This window comes from Mastigoproctus giganteus, chromosome 9, assembly GCF_048544385.1.
Source record: "Mastigoproctus giganteus isolate SK-2022 chromosome 9, ASM4854438v1, whole genome shotgun sequence".
In the NCBI taxonomy this organism is placed as follows: domain Eukaryota; kingdom Metazoa; phylum Arthropoda; class Arachnida; order Uropygi; family Thelyphonidae; genus Mastigoproctus; species Mastigoproctus giganteus.
In genome coordinates this window covers 33828026-33844494 of record NC_143583.1, presented here as the reverse complement: position 1 = coordinate 33844494, position 16469 = coordinate 33828026, and the positions used below count along the sequence as shown (strand labels likewise).

The following is a 16469-nucleotide window of genomic DNA, read 5'->3' as shown; positions in this document are numbered from 1 at the left end:
AGGGTGATTATAAATGAACACTACTTGGTTATTTGGGTTTTTTTTTTTTTTTTTTAGGAGCATTAGCAACTAAGGCCATATTGCTCCAGGGATATGTGGTGGTCATTCCCTGACCTTTCCACATCCTCCGTATTAGGTGGTCATGGGCTCGAACTCCGGTCTAATCAAGAAGCATGTGCTACGCACTGCTGCTCCTGCCCACCTGGCTATGGAGGCGCCTAATAAACACTACCCCTCTTGAACTAATGTTATTAGGGATGTCCATCAAGGTTCAGTTCAGATACTGTTTTCAGTATCTATTAACGATACTGATAAAGGCATATTACTCTTAATATCTAAGTTTGTAGATGATATAAAGGTTGGTAGGGTGGGTTAATGACAGGAATCAAGGCATATTACTGCAGCAAGATCTAAATAAAATAGGCAGATGGGCTGAGAAGTAGCGGATTGAGGTGGGTTGTGTATGTGTGGTTTTTTTTTTGGGTGATGCAATATAAGCTTGCTTCCGTATATCATTAGCCACTAGTAATGTATCAAGTTGTTTTTCCCAGTAGGGTGGGGTGGCAGCCAAGGAAGCAAATGATCGCAGCAGCATGTAAGAAGACCAACTCAGAAAAGTAGAGGAAATACTTTTAGTAGAGGAAATGCCGTTTGACCTCTAACATGTATTGAGACACAAAATGAAAACACATCTGATTAGTAAAAAGAAATTTTTCATATCAAGAGTGACCAGTGGACTTTAATTATAACCACAGCGATTTGGGGTACACGCAACAACCTATGCAGAGTCATGTTCAATCAAAGAGGTGACATGCTGTGTGATATGTGCTGGAAAGCAGTATAATTCAGTTTCCAAACCAGGACTGAAATCATTTCACTAATAATGGAGAACAGACACTTTCCTGGATTTCCAAAGAAGTATGATTGTTTATGCACATTTAACAGGCACTACAGTAGAAAGGATGGCTCCAATTGTTGGATATTCAATGAATAGTGTCACTAGAGTCTTTAACAAATGGAAAAATTGGCGAGTTATGTTTATGCTAAAGAATATGCTTGAATTGAACTATCAATTTGCTCCACGGGAAGAAGCTTACACAGAATGTACTATTGGAGTAGGAGGGGGAACCAACCAGAAAACACAAGTGCATTGGTGTTGAGAGGAAACAAGACTGGAGGTGTTAACGGTTTTTGACACCATTGGAAAAGGCACAGGTTTTAGAATCAGCTAATATCACTCAATAAAGTGGCTATGCAATGTAGTTCTCTGCTTTAATTAAGCCTGGTATACCTTCATCAATATCATTAATAAATACAGAAAATAACAATAGGCCCAGCACCAAACCTTGGACAACTCCACATTCGTACGTTGGCATTCGAGGTGAGCGGACGCGCTTAGACAGGGCTCCTCAGTTAAGTGGTTTACTTTTGGATAGTGCTTTTAAATATTTGATTTATTTAAATATTGTTGGATTATTTTGTTATAGGTTTTCCTGTAACTGTTTGATTTTAATAATATTATAGATATAATTTTTTAAAGTTACTTTCATTGATATTTATTTAATTTTATAATGGTTGTTACGAGATCTGTCTTAAACACGTCACAGGGTATCGTGACTCACACGGAAATAGCAGATGGCGATTTACGGGCGAGTCATGATTTAATCCGTTGTGGAACCTGTGGAATGTTTTCCAAGGTCGACCTGGTGACTAATCCTACCTCACCTGGGGATTCTTTTCTTTGTGATCGATGTAAGGAGTGCACCGATCTTAAATTACAATTTGGTGCACTGATGGAACAATTTGAGTCCCTGAAAAAACGAGTGCTTGCCCTCAAAAATAATGCTTCTGGGAGCTCGTCAGGGACTCAAACCTCCAGCAATCTACCAAGTGATGCACACCCGATTCGAGCCTCAAAACAGAAGAACCAAGTGCAAACTACCCTGGTTAGAAAGGACATTGTTTTATTAGGAGACTCCATTGTCAGGGAAACGGGGAATATTTTTTGTAATAAAGATAGGTGGAGCAGAACCAGGGTATGTCTGCCGGGAGCAACTATTGATGATGTCACCAACAGACTGTCAGATTTTAAAGGGGGTAAAGAAAATATTATTATTCATGTGGGGACAAACGATATTAAACGTACACGATCTGACGATTTGTTGGAAAAATACAGGACCATGCTGAGGAAATGTCGCGAGCTAGGCCATAATGTCTATGTGTCGGCAATTCTGCCCAGACACGATAGGAGGGATTATATGTTAAGAGCCTTGTGGATTAACTCAAGACTTGAAGGAATCTGCAAGGCTTTAGGGGGGAAATTTCTGTCAGCATGGCCCACACTTGTAGGTAGAAGGAATTTGTTTTGTAGAGACGGGATACACTTAAACAAAGGTGGTGCAAAAGTTTTTGCCAGTATTATTGAGGATACCTTAAAGGCTCAGGGAAACTGCTAGCTAGGGGGGATGTGGGTAATATTGACACGCGTTTATCTGATAATATTGGTCAATGTAACTCTTGCACATACCTTAAGAGTTCTTATCTGTTACCCCAACTGGACGTATTATTTAGATGTTCTGGGGGCAAAGACGTTTCACGTGAGCAGGTAGCTAATATCAGGGAAGAGAGCCTAAAAAACTTCAAGGGTTGTGTTAGGGTTGTTAAATATACAAGAACAGTAAATCTTAATTGTTTATACAGTAACGTTAGAAGTGTCGTCAATAAAATGAGCGAATTCGAACTGCTGGTTAAAACAAGTAACGCGGACATAATAGGGCTTACGGAGACGTGGTGCCACCCGGAAATTGGGGATGATGAGTTTCAGTACGGCTTGTATAATGTATTTAGGAAGGATAGAGTAGATAGAAGGGGTGGTGGGGTAATGCTTCTTATCAGAAGCAGCCTGAGTGCGACGATAGCTTTCCCAGATTCAGACATTTCACATGCTAGTATAGAGTCTGTATGGTGTGAGATAGTTGGAAACAAAGGTACAATGCGAGTAGGAGTAATCTACAGACCAGGTGATTGTGAAGACTATGACAAAAGCCTCTACATGCAAATGGAATGGGCAAGTAAGCGTCAATGCTTTATTATGGGTGATTTCAATTTGCCTCTAATTGATTGGAGTAAATGGGAAGGAAACTCGACATGGGGAACAAAATTTTTAAATCAACTAGATGACTGTTATTTGTATCAACATGTCAGGGAAAGTACTAGAGAAAAGAATATCCTAGACCTCATCATCACACATGAATCAGATGACATAACAGGGCTGACAGTAGAGGAACCAGTAGCAGGAAGTGATCATGGAGTTCTACGGTGGATGATGACGAGAGAGGTAGCAGAAGTAAAAGGCAAAGGAATGGGTTTTAATTTCAGAAAAGGAAATTACGATGCCTTAAGGTACTACATGGCCTCTATTAACTGGGTAGATATCGCGCAGAGAATGAATACAATTGAACTGTGGTACGCTTTTAAAACATTAATCACAGATGCCTTGAATGCGTATATACCATTAAAAAAATACTCCACGAGAAGGGTTCCAAGTTGGATGACTAGTGAAGTTGCCACATTACTTGAGCAGAAAAAGGTGGCATGGAAACGTTACAGAGCAATAAAAAGTACTGAAGCCTATAACAGCTACAAGGTGATGTGTAATAGAGCCACAGAAAAGGTTCGACAGGCAAAGGCAGTTTATGAGAAATCACTAGCAAACAGAGCAAAGAGGGGGGATAAAGAATTCTTCACATATATAAATGCCAAGAAGAGCAGGACAAACCAGATCGGACCTTTACGTAAGGGAAAGGGGATAGTAATAAATACACCAGCTGCCGTTGCAGATGAACTCAACAGTTATTTTGCATCGATATTTACAAATGAAAAGCCTTTTGTGGCAATGGGAAATTGTGGGAGCGAAGTTAAAAAATATGTAATTAATAATATTGAAATTTCGCAAGATTATTTAATGAAAAAAACTTTCAAGCCTACAGACTAGTAAGGCTCCTGGAGTTGATGGAATATACCCTATAATCTTGAGAGAGGCGGCAAGCGAGTGCATTGAACCACTGAGGCTGGTTATGCGAGCATCACTAGACTCTGGGGAGATTCCCTTGGATTGGAAAAGTGCAAATGTATCTCCCATACATAAGGGTGGCTCTAAAAGTGAAGTGGGAAATTATCGACCTGTCAGTCTGACTTCAGTAGTAGGGAAAATCATGGAGGCATTGATCAAGGGTGGAATTCAGGATCATTTGGATCGAATTGAAATTCTCAAGGATACTCAGCATGGTTTTGTAAAGGGAAAATCATGTTTAACAAATCTGGTTCGCTATTTCGAAAGGGTCACTCACGAGCTGGATTTAGGGAATAATTTCGACATTGTTTATTTAGATTTCAGCAAAGCTTTTGACTCAGTCCCACATGAGCGGTTGCTTTATAAGCTGGAACAGGTTGGAATCACTGGGAAAATCCTTAGATGGATAGAAGGATGGCTTCAGGGAAGGAGGCAGAGGGTTGTGATAAATGGCTATTCCTCAGATTGGGTTGATGTAAGAAGTGGGGTTCCCCACGGATCAGTATTAGGACCACTGTTGTTTTTAATTTTCATAAACGACATTGATGAAGGGATAGAGGGCGTGATGTCTAAATTTGCAGATGATGTTAAAATTGGTAGAGTAGTTAATGATCACTGTCAAGCTGAGCTTCTTCAGAGAGACCTCGATAGACTTCAAGAATGGTCAGAAAAATGGCAGCTGTACTTTAATCCAACAAAGTGTAAGGTATTACACCTGGGAAACAGTAATCCCAAAATAACTTATTCACTTGGTGGAGTTCAACTAAACCCAGTACTGGAGGAAAGGGACTTGGGTGTTACGATACGGTCAGACATGAAATTCTCTGAGCATTGTAAACAGGTTGCAAGGAAGGCCCATGGTGTCCTATCGATGATCTATCGAACTTTTGCAAGTAGAGATAGGGACGTGATAATCCCATTATATAAGGCCTATGTTAGACCACACTTGGAATACTGTGTTCAAGTATGGAGACCGCACCTAAAGAAAGACATCGAGCTTCTTGAAAGGGTGCAAAGAAGGGTAACTCGCCTGGTGAGATCGGCAAAAGGGCGTCCTTATGAAGAAAGACTTCGAATATGTGGGTTGCAGAGTTTGGAAACTAGACACCTTAGAGGAGATTTGATTGAGGTGTTTAAGGCTCTGAGAGGCATCAGTAAAATGAATGAGGACAAAATTTTCAAGATTATAAATGATGCTAGAACTAGGGGACATAAATTCAAGTTACGCGGGGAAATGTTTAGATTGGACTGCAGGAAGTTTTATTTTAGCCAGCGAGTTATAAATTACTGGAATAAGTTGCCTTCATGGGTGGTAGAGGCCGACAGTTTGGGGAAATTCAAAGGTCATCTGGATAGTACTTTTGGGTAAGGGAAGCGCATAGGATGATAGGATTAATTTCCTTTTTATTTAATTTTTAATTTCATTTTATTATTTTTATTTATTTATTAATTATTATTATTTATTTATTTAATTTTTGTTTTTATCATTGTTTTGTTCGGATTTTTTTTTTTTGGCTGGTGCAGCATAAGCCATAGGCTTTCTTGCACCATACGGCCGTTACTAATACTAATACTAATACTATTAATATCGGGCCATGAAGAGCAGTGTCCATTTATAATGACTCTGTGTCTTCTCCCACTCGACCATCCCTTTATCCGTAGCGGTAACTTTTGCCCTTAATGCCATACTGCTCAAATTTATACAGCTTTTTTTTTTTTTTTTTTTTTTTTTTGATTTGGTAGTTGTTGGCGCATCGGCTTCTGTGGCCATATTGCACCTCCCAAGGTTTTTGCAGTACTTTGATCCAAGCCCGAGGCGGGAATCGAACCCGCGACCTTTGGGTTGAATTTTATACAGCAATCTTTTATGTGCAACAGCATCAAAAGCTTTTCTGAAATCCAAATATATGATATCAAAATAATTTTTGCACACCATTCCTTTGTTACTGCATCTTAGTATCCAATCAACTTTGTTAGACAATATCACCCCTGTCCAGATGGACTTTATTACTTCTTTAACCAGTGACTCCATTATTTTCCCTGGAACAGACATTAAGTTAACAGGTCTGTAATTATTCATGTCACCCTTTTATCTCCCTTTGTAAATTGGGGACACATTTACACATCCCCAGTCCAAAGGGACTTCCTCTGAATCCAAACATGCTCTTGTAATTATAGCTAATGGGTTGTTTATTTTTTATTTTTTTTTATTTTTTTATGAAAACCCCAAACACGAGAGGTATTAGAACTTATATTACTTAGTACCATGCTTGGGTTGGAGGTTGATATGACGAAAGAAGATATTTGTTGATATTAGACTTGAACTTCTGTAGACTGCAATTTTCAGGAAATACATATGAAGGAAGGTGGTTCCAGAAAACGGCAATTGAATGAATAACTGAGGAAGATGAAAAGTTGGTTCTGTGAGTTTGAAGTTGGACAGTAAATGGATGTTGGCTGGTGGCGGCACGTGTTCGGACTGTTTTGAAGGAGAGAGAGAGAGAGCAGGAATTACAGAAGCCAATTCAGAAGAATTGGCTGTGGAAGAATCTGTAGTGCCCATGGAAGTATCTGTAGAAAAAGTGCATGCAGCAGAAACAGTAATGGAGAGACTCTGTTAGAGAGCAGTCATTAATTAACCTAACTGCCCTCTTCTGAATGGAATCTAGAAGCCTGAGAGAGGTTTTCGGGGCACCGCACCAGATGTGGGAACAATATTCCATGGTAGGGTGGATTTGTGATTTGTAAAGAGTGAACAGCTGTTTGGAAGAAAAGTAACGTCGAGAGCAAAAGAGAAAACCAAGTTTTTTAGATGCAGAGGAAGCAATATTTGTAATGTGCTTGTGCCAAGAGAGATTAGAAGTCAGGGTAATTCCCAAAAGAGATATATCATTTTGCCTAGAAATCGGAGTGTCACCAAAGATAAGCATAGGAGCAGAAGAATCCTTTTTGCAAGATATAAGACAAGACTGAGTTTTAGAAGGATTGAAAGCAACTAAGTTGTCTTTGCCCCATTGGAAAATTACCTGGAGATCGGCATTTAAGGAATTGGTAGCAGATATTCAAAAAGTTGAAGCTGATTGAGGAAGGCAAGCTTTTTCAAAATGGAATGCAATGTGCTATCACTGGCAGAACTATGGATAGGATTTCCAGTCAATGGAAGAAGGTCATTAATATGCAAGAGTGTGGGGAAAGAACCGTGTGCGCAAATCTGCCCTACCATGGTCATTAATATACAAGAGTGGGGAAAGAACTTAACCTTGGGAGACACCAGCATTAGTGGAGAAGTTGGAGGACAGAGAGCCATCTACCATCACCGTCAGTGAGCAATCAGAGAGAAAACTGGATAACCAATTACAAAAAACAGTTGGCAAACCATAAGATGGAAGCTTGTTTAGAAGACCTTTATGCCAAACATTATCGAAAGCCTTTGAGATGTCAAGAGCAACTGCTTGTGTTTCACCAAACTTTTCCGTTGAATTTGTCCATAAATGGGTAACATAAGCCAATATATCACCAGTGGATCGACACTGACGGAATCTATACTGGCGATCGTTGATCAGACGGAAGGTTTCCATGTAGTTTAAGAGTTGGCGGTTAATTGATTTCTACATTACTTTAGAAAGAGTAGAAGTAATTGCAATGGGATGATAATTGGATGGGAGGGACTTGTCACCCTTTTTAGGAACTGTCTGGATAAGAGCAAATTTCCAAACAGAAGGAAAAACACTTTTGGAATAAGAAAGTGAAAAAAGGCGGCAAAGAACAGGAGTAAGTTCAGGAGCACGGGTTTTGAGAACAAGTGGAGAAACATCGGGACCTGGAGCTTTCTTAGCATCAATATTCGTCAAAATCCTTCTGACATCCTTTTGATGGAAGACCACAGGAGGCATTGATTTAAGCGTGTTGGGAATAGTGGGAGGTGTTTTACCAAGATCGTTAATACACGAGTGGGGAAGAGAAATGGGATGCTAGCAGGTCAGCTTTATCCTTGGCTGAAGTGACAACAGAACATCTGGTTTTGACAGAGGTGGAAGCAGAGATGGGCAAAAGTTGCGGCCAAAAACTTTGGCAAGAGACCAGAATACTCGGCTACCATTAGGGCAAGAAGCAAGTTTTCTACTCTTAGCCTGTTCAAAATCTAGTTTGGACTGATTAATGACTGCTTTACAATTGTTGTGAGCTTTGGTGTAGGCAGAAAATGAAACTGAAGAATTGGAAACAAGCCAATTACAATACGCAACATTCTTCTCTTGAACAGCCTTAGCACATTTATTGGAAAACCAAGGTTTAGATAAAGGACGAGATTTTAGAGTGGAGTGTGGAACAAAGGATCCCATTCCTACAAGAATAATTTCACTGACAGGATCTGAGCAAATGTTGAGCAAACATTTTAGTGCCTTAATATAACTATATAGATCCCATCCACCCCAGGTGCTTTTTTTTATATTTAGCTTCAATTATTTCTCTTCTGTTTTCACCTCAGTTATCATAAAATCATTTAAGCTCCCTGTTAGAGTTTGATAAACTTCTAGCATCCACTTCCATAAAAAATTCCTCATGTGTGAATGTAGATGCAGAATACCTATTCAGTTTTTCAGCAACCTGAGCAGAATCATCACCAGTTAAACCATCGATATCAAGTGGTCCAATGTAATTCATTCCCTTCCTTCTAGTATTTAACGATCAGTGCTAAGCAGCACTACTTCAGGACAGCTTACATCTGGGATGGTTAGAAATTGCAATCCCATTATATTAAGGCTCTGAGAGGCATCAGTAAAATGAATGAGGACGAAATTTTCAAAATTATAAATGATGCTAGAACTAAGGTATATAAATTCAAGTTACAGGGGAGAGATGTTTAGATTGGACTGCAGGAAATTTTATTTTAGCCAGCGAGTTATAAATTACTGGAATAAGTTGCCTACATGGGTGGTAGAGGCTGACAGTTTGGGTAAATTCAAAGGTCATCTGGATAGTACCTTCAGGTGAGGGAAACACATAGGATGATAGGTTTCATTTCCTTTTCTTTTATTAATTTTTTTTTATCATTGTTTTATTCGGTTTTTTTTTTTTTTTTTTTTGGCTGGTGCAGCATAAGCCATAGGCTTTCTTGCACCATGCGGCCATTACTAATACTAATAGAGATGGCTAAGTTATAATGCAGCAAAATGTAAGGTCTTACACTTCAGGAACAGAAACCCCAAAATAATTTATGTGGGTATGGGTGAATTAAAACCAGTAGGAATAAAGAGAATTGGGAGTTATGATGTGTTCAGCCATGAAGTTCTCCGAGCAGTGTAGAGAGGTGACAAGATGGTGTCCAATCAATGATTTGTCAAACATTTGCTTGTAGAAATAAGGATGTCATAATCCCATTATATAAGGCAATTGCAATACTGTATTCAAGTATAGAGACTTCATCTAAAAATTACATTAAGCATCTTGAAATGGTCCAAAGACAGATAATGTGCCTGGTGAGATCGGCAATGGGACGTCCACAGGAGTTAAGGCTTCAGATATGTGGGCTACAGAGTTTGGAGACTAAGAATCTCAAAGGAGACCCAACTGAGGTGCACAAGACTCTTAAAAGGAGAAAGCAAAATGAATGAAGATGAAATTTTCAATGTCATAAATGATACCAGAACCAGGGTTCGTAAATTCAAATTACAAGGGAAGAGGTTTAGACTGGACTGCAGGAAGTTTTCTTTTGGTTAGTCATCCTCAATTTTTCAAGTTGTCATCCTCAACCACTCAATACCTTAGTGGGTGGTTAGGTTGAAAACTTGAGAAGATTCAAAGGTTAGCTGGATAGGTACCTATGTGAGAAGGGAGTCAAACAGGTAGCTTATTTTAATTTATTATTATTATTATTATATTTTATTTATTTACTTTTGGCTGGTGTGGCATCAGGCTTTCTTGCATGCACCATTTTGGCTAATACTAATTCACTCAAATCTTTGTTTTACTGCTGCAACTTGCTTGCTGTTTAAATTATGACTCAAGTTTCTTTCATTTTTTTTTTTTTTGTCTATTAATAAAGTATAATGAAGATGCATCATTTACCTTATTGGTCATTCAGTCATGTCTTTGATGCATCCCCTGCAGTAAATTTGTTAATTATTTTTATTATTAACATCAATTTATTCAATACTGATGTGCTGCTATACAAAAATTTCCTAGAAGGGGACAGGTTAAATTTTTATTAAAGGTAACACACCCTGGTATAAACAATATTAAACACAGTAAAAGCCATCTTCCAGCATCCATCATTCCAGCTCATGGACATTTGAAAAATAACATATTAAAAAAAGACAGTTGACATTTACCAAACCAGTAGCAAAAACACGGAATTACATAATTAAGCATTACAAAAATGCATTAAATAAAAACAAAAATGTTTAATAAGTTAATTTATATTAAAAAATTAACTTAATTTTTTTTTTTGAAAGTTAGAAATACTGTATTTACTTTTTTACATCAAAGGGAAGCAACAGAGGTACTGAAGTCTGTCCTTCTTTGCTCAGCCACTGACATTAAAGTATCAGTTATTTGAATAAGTTTATTTATATCAGTATATCTGTAACCCCATCCACTATTATGCAAGGCTAGATTTATCAGGGCACAGTTATTCAAAGGCCCAAAGTCATCGGGCTCCCAGATCCATGCAATTACTGTAAGGAGTAAAGTTTTTAGGTTTTTTTTTTTTTAATATTTATATGCACCAAATTCTCCTAGACTATTTAAATTTAGCATTGCCATTATAGTATCCAAAAAGGATCATAAAGTTGGTAAAACATTTTCTTTTAACCTGAAAGCTGGATAATTGTAGAAGAATAAGAAAACATGAAAACTGCAATGTATTTATAAAGGAGTATGATCTATGCTCTAGTAATTTATGATATAAAAGCATAATTGATGATAAGTTTGCAGTAATAACAATATGAAAAAAAGTGTTATTTTAAAATGAAGGCAAAGGAAATAAAGCCTAGTGTATAAATTAAGTATAACTAAAAAGTTTATTTTCAATCAGTGCTTTTGATTATACAGTGTAGGCATCTATAAGAGTAATGTTCATGCAATTTCAGAATATCGATGTTATCTCACCAGAAGGGTGAGATAACATTCTACCCTTCTGGAGTTTATCTAAATTTCAGCAGATATATAAATACTTGAAAGAAATAGGTAAATTAAGGTAAGATGACATTTGTTACTTTTATTTTATTTTTTGATATTATTTAAATTTTATTTTTATTTTATTTTATTTATTTTTGCTGGTGCTACATAAGTTTGCTTCCTTGCATCATTTGACTAAGCTCACCACCATTTGCTGAGATTTCAATATTATTTTGAATAGACATCAAAACTGAATAAATCTCATAAAACTTACCAAAAGCATAACAAACGTGCATGTCATAAAAAAAAAAAAAAAAAAAAAACTTATGAAACCATTGAAATTTCCCACCATAAATAAAATGCCACATAAATATTAATAGACAATATTATATTCCACACGTATGCTGCCAACAAGGTTATAAGATCACTATAAAATAAATTCCAGTACTCTTTGAGGATAATGTCTCAATCATGTAAGATAGTGAAACTCTGTCTCCTCTTACTTAAGAGGGTGAAAGTTAATATTAAGTATTATTACCCAGTCTGTGGGTTATTATGGTATATTCAGGTTTATTTCTAATTTTGATATTTAAAATGTATTTAATGGTGTTAGTAGAATTTTTGCATTACAAAAAAAAAAAAGGCAGAATAAAAAAGGTGGAAGGAAAAGGTGTGGAATATGTGAGGACAGAATTCTGTATATGTTAAATACAAATCACTTATGAGTAACAGACACTTAACTCTATGTAAGTTGTGAGCTAAAATTCTTAACTTGTAGACGTTAGCTTAAGTTTATTTAACAGATTTTATCAAAGTTACACATACAGGGTATCTCAAAAATATTGGTACAAATATTTAGGGGAGATAGGTAACATCAAAAGGAATGTGAATTGCATAGGAACCCATAACCGGAAACGTCACGGGAAAGTAGTAGCAGAGGCACAAGAAGCAGAAATGACACAAGACAGTAATTAATGGCAAACATTTATTTGACATAATATTAACAATGGCGTACAAGATGGATGCATTACATAATGTTACTACAGATGCTCGAAGGTTCCACCATGAGACGCGATGCATACGTGACCCTGACGCAGCATGGAGTGGAGGACATGGTCGAACACACCTGGAGTTTCTTTGACAGTAGCAGTAGCGCAGCGCAGCGCAGACGAGTCTCACCACGTGATCCATTTCCGTCTCCACATGTAATTCATACACGATAGATTTGAGGGCTCCTCCACAGAAAGAAATCAAGGTTCTATAAATCAGGTGAGCATGGGGCAACGGTTCCACCACGGCCAATCCATCGACGCCCCAAAAGCTGTTCAAATGGTCACGAACACAGCTTCCATAATAGGCAAGCACCCCTTCATGTTGAAACCAAATGTTGCGTCTCACATTTGCTGGAACATCGTCAAGTAACCCTGGTAGAACTTGTTCAAGAAAGATCCGATATTTAGCGGAGCTCATGCAGGATGGTAACAGGTATGGGCCGACTAAGCAGTCACCGACCATACCTGCCCACACATTTATTGCGAAGCGATGTTGTGCCGCATGGGGGCGCACACAGTGTGGGTTGTCGTGAGCCCACACATGAATTTTGTGCTGATTGAATAAGCCTTCCTGAGTGAAATAAGCCTCATCCATGAACAAAACATAGACTGGAAAATTCAAGTCTTGAACACATTCTTGGAGAAACTGCTGTGCAAAAGCCACACGTGCAGGATGATCTTGGGAAAGCAGTAACTGAACCCTTTGGAGATGAAAGGGATGTAAGGAATTGTCGTGCCAGACATGCTGTACACTGCAACGAGACTCCCAAGGCAGAGGCAACAACATGTGTGCTGGTAGGATTATTCTGGACTGCATTCAACACACTTTCTTCCATGGCGGGAGTTTGTGTCGAACGTGGTCTGTCCGCACTATTCCTGTTACCTCTAAATGACCCATAATCGAACAAATTTTGATGCACACGCGCAAACAAACGGTGGTCCGATACATGTCTGTCTGGGAAGCGTTCTCCATAAATTTGTTGAGCGGCTCGTCCATTGCCCTCTGCTAATCCATACACTAGGTGCATGTCTGCCAGCTCACAATTCGTATATCGATGCATGCTCTTCGTGTGGCGACTACCGCACCATCTACCAACTTATGATGATGTTTCCGGTTATGGGTTCCTATGCGATTCACATTCCTTTAGATGTTACCTACCTCCCCTAAATGTTTATACCAATATTTTGGATACACCCTGTATAAAATTAACAATATTGTCTGAAAAGAAGGAAATACTAAGAGTAATTGGCAAAATGTAATCTAAATGAATTTTTTCATGGAAATAAAAAAATAATAACAACAATAATTTAAACTGCATCTATGAGGAAACGTCCTATATTTCTTGTAAAATTAGCAGATAACATAAATCAGTCAATTTTAAAAAGAATATCAATTGTGTCCTATTTCAGGCAAAAATTAAAGTGGAAAGCAAGCTAAAATAAAGTGTGGATATATGATATAATTATTATTATTGCATTCAAAGGTAAATGAAGATTTAGGAAGAAAAACAATCAGAAAGAAATACGTGCGAACAGACTTACTTGACATTCTGCTACTTTTGAATGTAGGAACAATAGTCAAGGCTCATTGACAGGGACCAAAGAAACCTACCACTACATGACTCATACTAGTGTTGCCGCAGTCTCTGGAAGGTAAAAGTATATTATCTGAAATAAGCAGTGAACACCAAGTACAGACAGCAAAAATGGCAGTGAAAGCATCCAACAAAGAGCAATTATAAAAATCTTTTTTAATCATTAACCTATCATGCCAAGTTTGTTTGTTCAGCACAGAAAAATCAACTTCCTTGATAAACAGATATGTACACATATGTATGAAATGGTTTCGTAAAAAAATTGCAATGAAGAATAAAAGATAAAAAAAAAAGAACAAATTTCATTACAGATAAAAAAAAAAAAAAAGAAACACTAAAAAAGCAATACACACTCTTAATATTAAAGTAACTGAGAAGCCAGCTTCCAGTGCAAAATTGAATTAATTCTTTTTACTTCACTGTGTATTATAAGGAAAGCAATTAAAGGAATTACTGTAAAATAAAAGTCAGCAACCTGAGCCCAGTATTTATTATTCATGATAATCTCCCAGAACAATTTATACATTTCTTACTTTATCAAATTCCGGAAACCTGCTGTATAAAAGGTTGTCTATTGGCATTGTAAACAGTGATACACATAATTTTCAATCTACATCATCAGAAAAACACTGGCCAAGTTGTTTCCTACGTGGACCAAACAAATGGAAATTTCCAGGGAGTAAGGATTGTAAGGTCAGAGGGTGAGGTCAGGACTGTAAGAAAGATGAAAAAGAAATTACCACTCAAGTATTTAGGAAACCTAATGGTGAAAGAAGCAAGGACCAGCAGGTAAATATGAATAAGAACAGCAATGAGTAAAAAAGCTTTTGAGAAATGAAGAATATTACATAGGAGACTGGAAATTGGTTCAAGGAAAAGATTGGTATTTTTATGGAGCAGAGATATAGACATTGAGAACTGAAGATATTAGAAGATTGGAAAGTTTTGAGACATGGGTAACAAGGAGAATGAAAAAGGCAAGATGGGTTGATAAAGTGAAAAATGAGGATGGTTTGAGAAGGGTAGGTGAGAAGAGATACTTGAATAAAATAATCAGAAGGCATAACATAAATTGGATTAGATATGTGTTACAAGATGAGGGAATGATGAAAGATGTGATGGAGAGAAAAGTAGAGGAGAAGAAATCCAGAAGGAGACTGAGGGAAACTGTGATATATGGATTGAGAGGAGATAGTGGATATGGGGAGGGGGGGGAGAAGATGAGTAGTACTGAACACAGTAAGATATGGAGAAATGCTGACTGTGTGCATGTGTGTGCACACGCACATGTGTGGGGACCAACCCTTGGCAGAACACAGAGTAATGATACTAATTCCTTATTATTAACCATTATAACTGCTTATGTACAAGAGGAAAAGGCAATACATTCCACAGATTCCAAAATGAACATTATTTAAACAGGACTCATCTTTTCTTATTTTATATTTTTCAACAAAATAACAACAATTATATAACGAGTAATGACCGTCAACACTGTATCAACCAATTGGCATAGTGGTGCCAAAGAGCCACCACAAGAACCTAGCAGTAATATGCTTCCCAGATAATACTTACATGGAACTCCAGAAAGCCACAATCCTGAGCACCTATGATAATAAGAGAGTTCCTTGACTAATAGTAATAAAAACAATAATAACAGTAATCGAAGACAACAAACCACCCCATGCACTTGGTACCAATACCCATCATGGGGCAGAAAAACTCCACAAAGGAGAAAATAGCATTTTTTAAAATTTTTCTTTATAATAATAATAATGAAGGACATACAAGAGATGACAGAATAGGGCATTCAGGAGAAAGAAGTACAACAATCAAGCAGGAAGTCTCAAAACTGGCAAACCCCAGGAATAGATAACATCCACAACTACTGGTACAAGAAATTCAACTTCACACAGACACATAACAGAGCATTTAACCCAGACGATAAAGCACCCTATTACAATCCCAGGGTCCCTGACTCAAGGATCATTTACCTGAGGGCTAAATACAAAGACACCACAAACCCAGCAAAGTACAGACTGATCACCTGCCTCATAATAACTTTACAAGATCCTGACCAGCTGCATAACCAAGAAGGTATCAGACCGCTTGGAGAGCCAGAACACCATGGTCAGGCAGCAGAAGAGATGTAAGTAGATGAGCAAAGGATGCAAGAAGCAATTTATTGCTGATGCAGTTATGGAACAAGCCTACAAGAAGTACTGTAACCTATTAATGGCCTACATCAACTACTACCAAGGGCTTCGACTCCATGCCCTCATATCTGGCTGATAGAGACACAGAAGATCTACAATCAACCTGACACTGACACACTTCCTACTATGACAAAATGGAGGCCCACCATCAAGATTGAGAACATTGCAACCAGATCAATCGCCATCTTCCAGGGAGATGCCCTGAATCCACTGTGGTTCTGTCTAGCACTCAACCCACTATCCATCATGCCCAATAACAGCAAATACGGATATACCCTAAAAGAAGGGAAGAAAACTTGTATATCCCCCCCTCTCTCATCTGAAATACATGGATGACATCAAACTCTATGCAGCAACCGAGAATCAACTCCAACTGCTACTCCGTATCATCAAAGAATTCAACACTGACATCAGGCTG

General features: G+C 37.8%; 1 protein-coding gene across 1 annotated transcript in view; it reads right to left on the bottom strand.

Moving 5' to 3' along the window:
- Positions 1 to 16469, bottom strand: part of LOC150080140 (uncharacterized) — a 930549-nt gene that overhangs the window by 840010 nt on the left and 74070 nt on the right. The window contains exon 2 of the mRNA XM_090381841.1: positions 13783 to 13886. Coding sequence (XP_090237967.1) covers positions 13783 to 13789 — 7 coding nt within the window. The 5' untranslated portion in view covers positions 13790 to 13886. The remainder of the gene's footprint in view (positions 1 to 13782; positions 13887 to 16469) is intronic.